Raw genomic sequence first — 15,019 nt, forward strand, 5'->3', positions numbered from 1 at the left:
AGGAGGTTGCTGAGACTTTTCTTTTGCAATCTTTCCCGTCCCTAAACTTTAAAAACCCAAGCCGTTAGGCTGTAGGGAGAGTTTTCGGGTCAAGGGAGGGAGTGAGCAGCGCATTCCATTTCCTTCTTCCCTCCCACCTGGTCCTTCGGCTCCCCTCCCCCGCCTGTCGCTCGGGCCCGGCGCCCCGCCCGTGCAGCGGGCCCCGGGAACTGCAGGGTTAATCCCAGGAATGTGGCGGCGAGGAATGTGCATGCAGATGAGCAGAGGGAGGGGAGGAGCGGCGGGGGCGGGCCCGGGGCGGGGCGCATGCTAATAGCATGCAAATAAGGAGGCCCGTCGCCGCCGCCGGCGCTTCAGCGGAGCTTCCCGGATCGGATCCCGGACGGCCACGGCCCTGGCAGCCTGGGCGCCGCGACCCTCGGCGGCCGCAGGGGGACGGGGCGGAGGAGGAGGAGGAAGAGGCGGGGGCAGCAGCGGCGGCGGCGGCGAGGAGGAGGGTTCGTTCGCCTGCTCCGACGCAGACATGGTGGACTGATCCCGAGCGGGGCCGAGAGCAGGGTTTCCTGAGCCGCCCCCCTCGCGTGGCCCCGCCGCGCCCCGAGCCCGCGGCCCCTGTCCCGCGCCCGGTCCTTATGGAGGCGCCGCTCGCCGGCGAGGCCGCCGACCATGCCTAGGAGGGCCGGGAGCGGGCAGCTGCCGCTACCCCGGGGCTGGGAGGAGGCCAGGGACTACGACGGCAAGGTCTTCTACATCGACCACAACACCAGGAGGACCAGCTGGATCGACCCCCGGGACAGGTGGGCGGCCGGGCCGGGCGGCGGGTGGGCGCGGACCCGCCACGGAAGCGCGGCGGCGGCTGTTGTCCGGGAGACCCGGCGGGAGCGGCGGCGCCCGGGGGGCGGGGGGCGTCGTCTGCCCCGGGGTGCCGGGTGGTGTCCCCGGAAGGAGGCGCGGGACCGGCTGCCCGACCCCGGGCCCTGTCAGCGGGCGAGGCGCTCTGGAGGGGCCACTTTGCCCACCCCCTCCCCAGTGCCCCGGGGGACCTTCAGACACTCCCGGCCCCGCGGGAAGGGTGGAATTGGCACCCCTGGGTCGGCGCTCCTTATCCAGTTAACTGGCGCAAAGGGGCCACCTGAGTCTGTTCCGAGCTCACCTCCTCCTAACGTGGGGCAGGTTGAGGCTGGAGGGCACTTTCTGCCTCTGGGAAGCGGGGAAAGGGTTGGGGCCTTTGGAGGAAACCTAAGTGCGGAGTGGGAACCAGCCGTCCAGGCCACCTGTGGCATCTTTCTGGCCGTCTTTGGCTCCAAAGCTTTGAAGGCAATTCCTCCATCCTTTTGAGTCCAGGCTGGGAGGGGTCGCTGGTTCCTCCCGGCATGGAGAGAGGGTTTCCAGGCACCCTTCCTTACTGGGCCCTGGTAGTGAGTGTAACTGGCTCTGCCCCTTAGATTTTAGAAACGCTTTCTTTGGGGCTTTACTGCTTAGTGTTAGTCTTCACCTGAAAAGTTGGACACCCGGATCTTGAAAAGGCAGATGCTGTTTTGAAGAAGTGGTGAGGTGAACACTGGAACTGAATCTTGAGCGTTAAGGACCCCTGAATTGAGTCTTGGCGTGGTTTCTTTCGGTTCTCATTGTACACTTTTTATTCCCTTCTGAAGATAAAGAAGAGAGGTAAAACAAAATCATTTAAGAAGTTCAGGAGCTAAAGTTTTCTTAGCTTACTGTTCCCAAATGTTGTTCCTCTATCCTATCTTTCTTTTAAACTAATTCTTATAATTAATTCATTAAGGAGTTATTTCTAATTTAAAATTTAAATAATCTGTCATTAGGTATAACTCCAACATTTGGACTTGTATCATTTCTGAAACTTATTTCAAGCTCTTTATGGAATATGGCCTTAGGGGTTTATAATCTTTTTAAGTTCTATTAAACATCCCTCCTTTTCTCAATTTGAAGCTGAAATAATTTTATACTTTATATTCTCATTTATATTGTTTTTGAAAGCTATTAAAAGCAATTATAAGAAAGTCATATCTGACATTATAAATTTATGGAACAATCCTTGTTAAATTATCCATGAAGGCTTCGGTTTAGATTTCCCTCCTGAAATGAGAAAAGGCACCTGTGCCAAGGGTTCCCTCTTGCCACAGCCTGGCTGCCTGTTGCTGGCTTGATGAAAGTTACGACAAACATCACACCTTCGCAGTCTCTGCAGACATATTAGTTGTTGTCATAAACTTCACGCTCCAAGCCAGTTATTTGACTTATGCCATTGCACTTTGAAACTACTTAACAGATAGTAAATGTCAGTGCTGATGGTGTGCACTGAACAGTGGCTTTTAAGGCACCTGTATAAATATTTGACTTTTACAGCTGTGTGGTAATTCTTACTGCTTTCGGATACTTGAAGTTTCTCTTGAAATATTTGGGCATTTTATGTTCTCCTCTGCTTCAGTTTACATGTCTCATTTTATCATTTCACTTGTGCTTACCAAAAAGGATTACAAGAATATATAATGCCTGGGTAAAGCAAATAGAAAGTGAATGAAACTTGTTTTACCAATATCACTACTCCTTAGGCAAGTTAAGCATGTCTTTTATTTTAAACTGTTAATGGATTAGCAATTATTATGAACTCTGTTTTCTGGAAACCGGATACCCAGTTTATTTGATGAGGGCCAAACAGTTTTGACTAAAATGACCCATTCCAATTTTCCTGGAAGTTCTTGGGTCTTTAGGTTTTTGAAGACATAAATTTGACTAGTTATAAATATATCTGGGTCTGAGTATTAGAATTTTAAAAAGATAGTCCGTGAGATCAGTCACCATGACATTTTTAGTTTAAATTTTATTATGTTTTCTTTTAGGACAATTAAGTGACTATAAGTCTTGCTAAATGAGAGATGATATTAGGAGTAACCATTAACTCTTGTCAATTTTGTTACAGTGTTACCAAACATACAGAAAAAGAGATGTTACACAGACCAATTGGAGTGTGTGAATTCTGCAGGATCAAATTACAAATCCTGGAAGAAAACTGACTTGATATACTGTGGCTCTGCATAACTTTTGAACTTTTTAAAGCCATTTAATTAAAATCATCATGATGATTTAGTCATGTTTCTTATGTTATTCTGGAAAGAAAAAGGATTTTCTGTTGATTTTGGTAGTCTATCAGGATGTGTCATGTTTTTCGGATTGTATAGTTTATTATGCTGATTTAGAGAGGGGCTGGGGGATTTTACAGAAGTGTAATTTCATTCAACAACTAATGATTTCAGAATACTGAAACATTTAAAAATATTTTTAAACGTTTGGAGATAGATAACATAATGGAAACTTTGGTGGGGTGAGATCAAAACTTTAATTGCACCAACATTCCACCCTCTTTAAGCTTAGGTGAGTTTCTGAATCCCTCTAAACCTCCATTTTTCACTCTAAAATAAGGATACCACCTACCTCATAGGGATGTTTGGGCCCATAATTAGGGACCAGACAAATGGTAGTAGTCACAGTGTAGTCATTCCAGTTTTGGAAATGGGGATTAGTTCAGATTACCCCTGAAAATACTAGATATAATAGCAGGTATTTACTGAATGCTTGTGTGCCAGCCACTGTGCTAAGTCCTTTCACTGTGATCTCCTTTTGTTCTCCCATTAGTCCTCTGAGGTAGGTTCTATTATTATCTTCCAGTTGCAAATGAGGAAATCAAGTCTAAGAGAGGTTGCCATTGCTGTGGTCTGGAGGCAGGATTTGAACCAGGCAGTCTAACTTTGGAGCCTGTGCATGCCCTTAACCACTGGTCTAGACTACCTTGACCTCCTGGGTATGCTCAGGGGTTGGATGGGATACCTGGAGGGGAAGAATGTCTGTGCCCAACTAGGTCTTGCCAGCTGATTGACCAGTTTTTATTGACCTTCTAAGGTTCCTGTCAACTTTTTACTATCCTCTGATCCCTGAATTAGCCATACATAGGCTCTGGTTCATGAATGCTTTTGCAGGGGTGTGGATGTGGGGTGGCAATTGACTTCGTTGAACTGCAGCACAGACCCATATGGAAGTTGAAAATTCAGTGTACTCATGGGCACATTAGAAGTTCTATTTCTGGCATAGTTAAGGGCTTCTGTCTTTTCCCTGAATAGATTACAATTTTACTATAAGGGTCTGCGCTTTTCCCTCCCCCCTGCCCTTTTAATAATCCTGGAGAAATCCCCCTGTCCATGATTCCTGGCCCCCCTTTGGGCCCATCACTCCCCCAAGAGTGTATTTTGTGCCAACCCCCTCATTCACCTCTTATTTTGCTCACATGGACACCCCTTGAACACACCAGTTGGTGTTTATGGTGGGCTATAGAGCATGGCCAAATGGTCTAGTGCCTTATAAAAAAACAAACAATATTCAACATGGTGACAAAGGTGAGACCGATTCATTGACTTTGGAGCAGTAGGGAGCTGAGATGGGCAGGCCTCAGAGACGGTGAGGAGAATTTTGCTCATTTTCTGTCCTTGGATTGAATGTTGCCCAGCAATGTAATAACTTTGTCTAGGTGAACTGAAAAGATTTACCATCACACAAAGTGACTTTACACCGAAACCTTCTGAGAGACCCTAACCTTTGGCTTATGGCTAGGGTCAGATGTTGACAATCCTCTGCTTTCTAATTAAGGAAAAGAAATCCTAGATGATGAGGAGGAAGGGGATGTCAGCTGGGTTTCACTGATGAGCCAGTTAACTTGTAGCTATCCAGGCACAGTTGTGGCACATTAGAATCTGAGGAAGTCTGTTGTCTATTTTTTTACCTAACCCACCGTTAGAGTGTAATCTCAAGAGTTTTAACTTATTACTGCTTTCTGTATCCTTTGTATGTGGTAAATGTTAAATGAATGTTGGTTAAGTTAATTAATGAGGGAAGTATGTTACATTCATGAAAGAATATTAATTGAGCTACTCTTGTATTTCCGTTCTCTTATTGTTGAGCTTTCAAACAATTATACCCACAACCGCCAACAACCAGAGATAATTGATTTTCCAGTTAGATTAAAAATGAGAGAATTAAGCTGCTGCATTTTGAGTAATAGTATAAATATGTGCATCACTTATAGGTGCAAAGAAAACAAAATTAAACTCTGATAGTCTTAATCACAATTGCCATTGTCCTAGATGGCTGGAAATCATTCTTCTCCAGCAGGTTCAGAGTATGTGTGTCAAATGGTTAGTGTGAACTATTTTAGTGATTATGGTATTTGAAGTGTGGAGAGGTTGTTAAAAAAAGATTTTTTAAAAACCACTCTAGCAAGCACTAATTTAAACTAAATTAAGCTGTCTTCCAAAAATTCCCAAAGAAATATTTCTTGTTTTCAACAGTTTGCTATAATGCTTGCTGGAAGGAGTAGTTGTTGCTTAATATATTTAAATGACTAAGATTTCTTTAATGACTTTTAATAGTCCATAGTTTGCAGTTTAATTTTGTTGGAAGACTAAGGATAGTAATTGCAGTTTCAAGAAAGACGGTTATTTATAAGTTATTTTTTTGAGCTCAGATCACTAAGTTGTCAGCTAGCTGATAACAGCTACATAATAAGCCATTGTGACATGTGGCCTTCAAGCAAGCCAGTATTTCAATTTAGTGGGAGGAAGCCCTGATCCACTATTAAAAGTATGGAGGCTGCCCAACAGTCTGCCTGCCTGCAGCACCTAGACATGTTGCCTTGTTAAATGGCACTTGCTTAGTTTTTTCCAAGTAAATGTCTGTAGGAGAATTATGCTACCATTATAGAGGGGTGTGGCTGGCTTCATTTTGCTGATGTGGGAGTTATTAAAATGTTGGGAAACAGTGATAGTCCTTCTACACTGTGAATTCTTTGAGATAGGGCCTGAGTCTGTATGTGCCCCTGTTGTAGGGACTTGGGAGAAATTGATTGAACTGACCACTTGCTAGAATTTTGGATTACTTCCTTCATTCATTTCTGAAGCACCTATTACTAGAAAAATTGCCACAGAAGTATATAGGACAGGAAAGGCATTTTCCCAGACAAAATGTGTACATAAGTTGTGGGTTAAAAATAATTTACCAAATATATAGGGTTCAGAATGTTTTAAATGTCTTCAATGTTTTTTTTTTCCAATTTAAAATTTTATTTTATTAAAATTCACGTAACATAAAATTCATCTTTTAGCCATTTTAAAGTGTATTCACAAAGTTGTGCAACCATGACCACTGTCTATTTCCAGAATATTTTCATCACCACCAAAAGAAACCCCTTATCAATAAGTATCACTCCTTATACCAGTCCTTGGCAACCACTAATCTCCTTTCTGTCTCTGTGATTTGGCTATTCTGGATCTTTTATATTAATGGAATTATATAATATGTGGCCTTTTGTGTTAGGCTTCTTTCACTTAACATGATATTTTCAAGGTTTATACATGTTGTAACATGTATCAATTTTTTTATGGGCGAATAATATTCAGTTGTATGAATGTACCACCATTTGTTTATCTGGTCAATAGCTGATGGGCATTTGGGTTGTTTCCACTTTTTGGCTAATATGAATAATGCTGCTGTGAACATTAGTGTACAAGTTTTTGTGTGAACATGTTTTCAGTTCTCTATGATATATAACTAGGAGTGGGATTGCTGGGTCATATGGTAATTCTGTTTAACTTTTTTTTTTTTCTTTTACCAAATGAAGCAGCTTTTATTGATGGGTTGCCTTCACAGACCAAAAAGGCTATGTAGTCACTTTCATTTTTACCTGTTTCCCCTAACTTACATGGCTTCACATGGAGAGGGGCTATAAATTGCCTCTTGGTTTTCCTAGAACCTGGTCTTTCTGCCCTCTGTGTAGCCTAACTTAGAAACTTAGTAGCAATGTTTGCCCCCACCCCCACCCCCGCAATGCCTGTTACATAGCTACTTAGTAACAACTAGAGGTGGAGAAGGGTGGGGAGAAGTCATATGAGTAAGAGTAGTGAAGCACACCAAAACAGAAACCTAGCCTATCAAAGGTCCCTCTGTCCTGCCTTAGTGGCTTGACCCTTTCTTGGTTGCATTTCTCTTTATGCTGCATCGCGCCCTTCTGAATCAGATTCTGGATTTCCACTGTCGGCCATGGACCCAGCCACAGAGCTGTGAGATGAGCTAGTCCAAACTTGGGCACATTGCTGGCCCACAAAGGCTTGAAGTGATCGATCTGGCATATTTTGCCTTCTCCGTACATCTCTGCTGTTTTTCATCCAGTTTGGGACTGTAATTTCTGGAGCAGCAGTGGGATATGTGATAGGAATGTGAAACTGGATGTCAAACTCATATTTGAGGAGGTCATGGATATATTAGCATTTTCCAAACCATAGAATCTCTTCCTTGTTGGACTCCAGTTGGAACCAATGATCTGCATTCTTGTTGTTCTCCACCATACCACATAAGAGATTGATATTCTTCCATAACTTGCTGTACCCACCACGCTGGATCTTGGGGTTCAGTGTGCACTAGGATCTCTGAAACAACATGCTGGGTGGCCTCATCTGCCATCTTGGACCAGGATGCACAAGAACCATGTTTAACTTTTGCAGGTACTGCCAGACTATTTTCCTTAGCAGTTGCACCATTTTACATTCCCACCAGCATTGTGGATGAGGGTTCCAATTTCTCTACATCCTCATTAACACTTGTTATTTTCCTTTTCTTTCTTTAAAAAAAAAAAAAAAAAAAAAATTGTAGCCATCCTACTGGGTGTGAGATAGTATCTCATGGGTTTGATATGCATGTCTCTTCAGAGTGTTCTGACAGCCTTAATTTGACCCAAGCCTTCTCCCTTTATTCTAGCCTTTTAACCATTGTTTCCCTCCTCACTTTTTTGTATGTTATTACTTGACCAAGAAAACATTAGGTAAGAGGAATTGAAAGTTCTTTTTAGTCGCAGATTGCTCTCTCCCTTGATGCCTAGCTGTTTTGGATTATTTTAACACTATAGTTGTAGATATAAATTAATCAGCAGTTTTATTGTGTACCTTAGGCTCTGGGGGATATAAAGGTGGATAAGATTCCGTTCCAGCTCAAGTTGCTTCCAATCTAATTTCCATAATCACTATTTTAAAAGTGAAAGAAAACTTGAGCATTGTCCATTACATTTTCTCTCTTTTCCTTTAATTCAGCCTTATAGGTACTTCCTTCCTGAACATTCATATTAGGCAGGGGGAGAACAGTTGAGAGGAATGAAAAGTAGAATATACTGGTGAAGTACATATGAAATTTTCTCTTCATTTAAAAACGTGAGGCATAGATGTAATCATGTAGATAATGAATTATATGTGTGTGCATTTATACACAGCTGGCTTATTCAAAATTATTTGACTTTTAAAAGCTATTCTTTTTAGCTAGTTAACATAAGAATTAAATCAATGAATATTAATTGATTTTTTAAAGAGTTTTGGAGGAAACCTGACAAATTCTGACACACGGTGCCTCAGCCAGAGGATCAAGGTGAATATCAGCAACAGTGATGTCATGGTGTACCCTTGCGATGTGATGAAAATAGCACTTTACTTAAAGAAATTACAAAACAAAACCAAAAACCAGTTGGAAGTACTTTTCTTGAATCAAAGTATGACTGTACTATATAATTATGGCATTTTGGTATATGTGTAAAGCAGAGGTGGGCAAGCTATGGGCTGAGGGCCAAATCCTGTCCTGCAGGTGTAAGCTAAAAATGGGTTTTTCATTTTTAAAGGGTTGTGAACAGACACTAAGAAGAATATGTGACAGAAACTATATGTCACCTACAAAACCTAAAATATTTACTATCTGGCCCTTTACAGAAAAAATTTGACAATCTCTGATGTAAAGTTGATAAAATCTTTAAAGTATATAAATATTTTAAGAAAGTATATAAATATTTAAGTATATAAATATTTAAGAAAATATTTATATGATAAATGGCACGTTTTTCAGTGATCATTGTTCATTCACTTATCTCACAATTACTTTGAACTCTAGGCGCTATGTGGGGTGGTTAGAGATGAATCAGACATGGATGCTGAATTTGAGGAGTTGCCTTGCTTCTCTTATTACTTTTCTTCCAATGAAATGCAATACTTAGTTTTCCAAATCCATTCTTCTCTGGAGATGGGAGTGAGTTCATGGATCCTGCATTAAGTGTAGCTGCCTGCAGACACTGGGCACCTCATTTTCTGACAGGAAACCAAGGAGCATCTTTAGGAACCTGACAGCCATGGCAGGGCTGGAAGGAGAGATTGTTTTTGTGAGACAGAGACTGCTCGATTAAGTTTTAGCCACTCAGAAAAGTGCCAGATATCAGGCACTGTTAGTAACATACAAAGAGTAAATAATTCTTGAAAAGAATTGTACATGAGAAAAATAGGTAAAAACGAACTTTTAGAGGTACCATAGCTGTTTGTTTGCACTTTACCATTGGAAGTCTACTATAATGATGTGTTCTGATAGTTGGAAATACTGATTTTCCTGTGGCATGTGGGTAGTATTTATAAAATCAGAAAGTTGGTGATGATGGTCATATAGAAAATAATTCACGTATTATCCTTACTGTGCAAAGTTGGTGCTACTCACAGTCAATGGTGTTCCAAAGAATGCTGTAAAGAGCTAATTTTTCTGTGCTGTGAATTATTTTTCCTATACTGATAGCCCTGATCTTAGGAAAGAAATCATGGTTCTAAGAGAATAATAGTAAGCAGCATTTGAAAATGGAACCAGCTGGGAAATGAGGCAGTAATAAACTATCAAAGTTAAGCTTTGGGGGCTATTCTTTCCTTCCTGTAACATATGAGGAGTTATAATGGCCCTAGCAGAGAATGTGAACAGAAACATACATTTTAAAGTACTTTGTTCTAGCTGGGGATAGGGGTAGGAATTTTAATTTTAGAGTAATGTGGACATTATTTTGATTACTAAATTAGTGACTGACTTTTAACTAAGGGTTCCTGGTATTTTTGTAAAAATGAGTATGCCAGGATTTGGAAGGCAGAGAGGCTTTCCTTTGGTGAAGGGTGAAAAAAAAAAAAAGTTACTGCTTCTGCATATGCCGTGTTTTTTTTCTTTTGGTGTGGTTTGGGTTGTATTGACCACCAGCTCTGAATGTGAATGCTAACAACAGTAATAAATGTTGAACTACATTTGCAATATAAACTCCTGATTAATATTCAGCTTAGTAAGCGATTGTGAAATATGTTCTGTACTTTACTGACATTTCTCCATTTTATGAGACAGTCATTTTAATGAGTGTCCCTGATATTCATTCAGTAAAGTTTAAAATGTGGTAGACAACTTTTACTCCAAAAGCATACAGTTTCAAAATTTTAATCTACCTTTCAGTTTTTCTTAGTGTTATGGTTTTTAATAGAGATGAGTTAAAATGGTCTTTTCCTTTGAAATTGTGACGATGAACGACTGTGGAATCCATATTGTACCTGGTGTCGCTGGGTTATGAGATTTGTCTGTCTGCTTATTGATCTAGGCATAGTCCTCTTTATGCCTGCCCTTTGTTCTGAAAACCCTTTGAACTTGTACTGCAATCTTCTTCCAATTCAGGCTTTTGTGAATCATCCCTCTCCAAATGCCCCTCTGCCATCTGCACCTCTTCCTACCTCTTCCACCCTTTGAGGACAGGTGAGCTGATATTAGGGATGGAGAATTTTCAAAGTAATTAAGGTGTGTCCCACCTCTTCCAGATTCTTTTCTAGAGTGTTCTCTTTTTCATTGATTTTTGGCCCTGATGGATGATCTGTTTTCTGAGAATGCCTTGGTTTCACCACAATGTGTAAATTATAGACCTTGAGTAGGATTATTTTTTACCTTGGTTCTCATAGTTGCACCCTAAGTCTGGGGGGGAAAATAATCTCTTTCTGTAAATTGCTATGCTATAGTTGCTGTAAACTCCTTACATTTGGATTTAGGCTAAAGAGCCTTTGTAAATGGGAAGTGATAGAAACTCAGAGGGAGAGTGGCGTATTTTTGTTTGATTTACTTATGCCATGACACTTCCTTGGAAGAAAATAAGCAGTACTTAAAATGGTGGTTAAAGAGGAATTTTTTTGACTTGTACATTCCTTATCCCTGTCACACGTTGCTGCACCTTTTTCTTTTTTTTCTTGCTAAACAGTGTATTTTGTATCTCGTTCTGTATGGGAATCTAATATTCTTAAATTTTTATTTTTGAGTTGGTTTGAGATCCAGGTTTGTGAATTTTTATTAAGTGCCTAGATTATGCATAGGAAAAATCTTTTGTTCCTATGTTGCTATGAGCAACAGGTGTTAGAGTTAGTATTGTTTTTTCAAGGAAATGTGGGCAAATAAATATATGAATTTTAACAGGTTAAAAAAAGTCATTTGGTGTTGTGATGTTCTACCTATAAAATAAAAATTGTTAATATTACCATAATTAATGGTGAAGGGAAGAATGCAGTGGAAGTGAATAATCATCTGACACATTGACAAAACATTCCTAAGATACTATTCAAATGAGGAAAGACTTTATGGGCTGCAGCTGAGTAGCCAAGCGTTGAGTCCTTTTAGCTAGTTGCCTGACTAAGTTTACTATTGTGGCCAAAAAAGAAGCTGTGTAGTGTTTTGCATAGAAAGGCAACTTATCTGAAATTTCCCAACTTTTTTTTTTTTTTTTTTTTTTTTTTTTTTTAAGCCTTGTCTCTCTTTCTCCCCAGGCAGCACTTTATCTCATTCTTAAAGACTTCTTTTGTCCTGATTGTATTTGTTTCAATGCTTTCAGCCCTACTCCACTCTAAATTTTACTGACTCCTGGTGGTTGATTAGATTTGTTGTTTGGTTCTCTTGCCTGATGTTTGATTATACTCCTTCGTGTTGTTTAAAATAGCCGTGTTTACCTAAATTAATGGTAAGAGCAAAGGACACAGGTTGGCCCATCTGAATGAAAATGGAGAGCATCGCGCTGTCCTGCCATTGAGCACTGCTGGGTAGATTTCCATGAATTTACTCTCCAGAAGGGCCCTAGGAATTTGGCTGGGCTACTGAAGCCAGCTTCCCAGTTAAAGGGCTGGGGTCTGGGAACGGCTGGGTTCAGGGATTTACAGTGATAATGCAATTCATTCTCCCTCTGAGAATACAGGGTTCAGTGAAGAGAGGCTCTTTGTGTCCTCTTCCTGCATTCTCGCCTGCATCCTGGCTCCCTCTTGAGAAGGAACCCTGCAGCACTGGACTCTTACAGCTTGCAGAAAAACCCAGTAACTTGCTTTGAGATTTCAGAGGAACCTGCCGAGCTCTTCACCTTTGGGAGGGGGTTTCAAGTCTTCTTCCCATATTTTCATCCCTGAGTAGCCACGCGTGTTGCCAATGTATGTTGGGAGACTGAAGATTTTAAAAGTAGAAAAGTCTTATTTTTAATTTTGAAAATTCAAATAGGATTTTTACGTATTCTTGTTGAAGACTTCACTTTTAAAAGCAGATATGGCTTTAGAAAGTTAATTCTAAAAGATTTTCTGGGATAAAGAGTAGAAACTTAAAAGGGGCCTGCAGTATTTGAGACAAATATTCATTTAACCCATTAAGCAGAGTTTTCAGTGGAAGACCATGTCTTTTGTTATACTAAGATCATTTTCTTTTCACTATTCTCAATTCTTGTTCCAAGATCCATCTTTTTTTTTTTTTTTTTTTTTTTAGGTTGTTTGCACTTTTTAATGGGTACTAATTGACAGAATCTCACCATTACATAATTTCAATCTTTTTTCTATAACAATTGTCTTTTTTTTTTTTAATCATCATTTTATTGAGATATATTCACATACCACGCAGTCATACAAAACAAATTGTACTTTCGATTGTTTACAGTACCATTACATAGTTGTACATTCATCACCTAAATCAATCCCTGACACCTTCATTAGCACACACACAAAAATAACAAGAATAATAATTAGAGTGAAAAAGAGCAATTGAAGTAAAAAAGAACACTGGGTACCTTTGTCTGTTTGTTTCCTTCCCCTACTTTTCTACACATCCACAAGATCCATCTTTAATTTCTGATTTTTTTCTGTTATTCATCCCCAGTGATAATCATGTGGTTCTTAGGTAATTGATCCAAAGAACGTAAATTTGTTTGTTGATTGGTTTTAAAGAAAGTCACGATGGAAATGGAAGTAATATAAACATATGGTTTTATCACGTTTCTCAGAAGTGATGTCCTGGCAGTGAAGATAAAAAGTTACCTCTGAATTGTAGAAAGGATATTTTTGCTACTTTATGATTGACTCCTTCTAAGTTAATTAATAATTTGGAGTTTGAGAAGTCAGAAAAGGTAGCTTTCCTTCTCTGGTCTTGAAGAGGAAAATGAGGCTGAATTTTGCTGGAAAACTGGTTATTTTAGAATTTTCAAGGTCAGCTGCCTGAAAAGGTGCATATATTATTGAAAAACAGTCTTATTCATGTTAAATAAATCATAGCACATAGAATGAAATACTATGAACTGATGAAAAAGAAAGGTAAATGTGGGTGCAGATACAAAAGTCTTCAAGCTATATTATTAAAGAAAGGTTATGATTTCATTTGGATTAAAACACACGTAACCATGCACACACACACTCCTATATATTTGTTTACAAGTAGAATATTTCTGACATCTGTGAAGTAGATCTGTTTTCAAACAAGGAACCTTTATTAGTGGTTACCTCTGGGAGTGGGATTGCAGGTTAGGGGAAAGAGACTTGGATTATGTAATCACTTTTTGGGTCATTTGAAATTATTAAAATGTGCATAATTTGCTGTTTTAAAAACAACTAATAATTTTAATAAAAAAATTTTAAAAAGAAAAAGTTCATATACTCTATTTAGAAATAACGAGTGGAACATTTAGAAATAAAGAGTGGAACATAACGAATATTTGTTTTGTTAAAATAATAGCCCTGTATTTCTGTTCATTTAATTTTGTTTAATTTTACCTGTCTGCAGTTTTCTTTGGAAAATTCTCCTTAATTCCTTTTGTAAAAGATGGAGGTGAACAAGTTAAAACATATTTGCAAAACTAACATTGTGAGGAAAAGAATGACTTTGTTGATGAGTGTAGTTTTTTATGATGCTTATTTATGATTAATCCTTATTATGATACGTTATTGTCAGTGGAGAGAACATTTTTCTAGTACCCACATCTTTTAGTTTTGCAAGGTAAAATAATGTAAGCACTATTCATTTATCTGATTTAGTTGCAAAATTAGTCTAAAGACTTAGAATACTTTATGTAGTGGCCATCATCCAAACATAAAATAGCTTTTTCTTTTAATTGAATGAGAACTATGTTCTAAGGCAGATGTTGGAAAACTATGGCCTTAAGGCCAGATCCTGCCCACGCCTGTTTTTTTTATGGCCTGTGAGCTGTCATAACAAATGATGGGTTCTACATTTTTAAATAGTTGAAAAAATCAAAAGGAGTAATAGTTCTTGACACATAAAATTTGTATAGAATTCATATTTCAGTGACCATAAATAAAGTTTTATTGAACACAGCCATGCTCATCTGCAGAGAATATCTGACCCCATGTAGAAAATGTTTGCCCATCCTTTATCTAATGATATAAAAACAAGAAACACATTACTTGGTGGGAAAACTGTTGATTACGTTGAGACTTCTGGATAAATCATTTAACCTAATAACTGTCTACAGAAAAGTGTGTGTGTGTATGTATAAACTAGTGTTCCTCCTTTTTTTCCCCTTAACTTTCTCTTTGTCTAATTTTTCTCATCTAATTTAAATTTTATTTGACTATTTTAGTATTTTTATGAGCCATCATTGAGCTCTCAGAATCGATAATCATAATATCTCATTTATTGAGGGCCTTTTATGTGCTAGAAGTATGGTAGGTGTGCCAAATACGTTAACTCATTTTAATTAATATCAGAACCGTTTTGCAGGAAAAGTGATGTCCCAATAGACAAGAAAGCCAAGGCTTAACTAGAGAGTAGGGAGCCAGAATTTGATCCAAGGCTTTGAATTTGTCTACTGTGCTAAGCTAGTTTGTCACTTTTC

At 39.3% G+C, this 15,019-nt stretch overlaps 1 protein-coding gene and 1 pseudogene across 2 annotated transcripts in view; one reads left to right on the plus strand and one right to left on the minus strand.

Moving 5' to 3' along the window:
* The first annotated feature begins 347 nt into the window (after window positions 1-347).
* WWC2 (WW and C2 domain containing 2) overlaps window positions 348-15,019 on the plus strand; it is a 255,600-nt gene continuing 240,928 nt past the window's right edge. The window contains exon 1 of one of the 2 annotated variants that reach the window (XM_037831062.1): window positions 348-797. In XM_037831062.1, coding sequence (XP_037686990.1) covers window positions 667-797 — 131 coding nt within the window. In that variant the 5' untranslated portion in view covers window positions 348-666. The remainder of the gene's footprint in view (window positions 798-15,019) is intronic. The other variant, XM_037831063.1, reaches the window with a different exon arrangement.
* LOC119529106 lies at window positions 6,914-7,527 on the minus strand (annotated as a pseudogene).

This window comes from Choloepus didactylus, chromosome 3, assembly GCF_015220235.1.
Source record: "Choloepus didactylus isolate mChoDid1 chromosome 3, mChoDid1.pri, whole genome shotgun sequence".
NCBI lineage: Eukaryota > Metazoa > Chordata > Mammalia > Pilosa > Megalonychidae > Choloepus > Choloepus didactylus.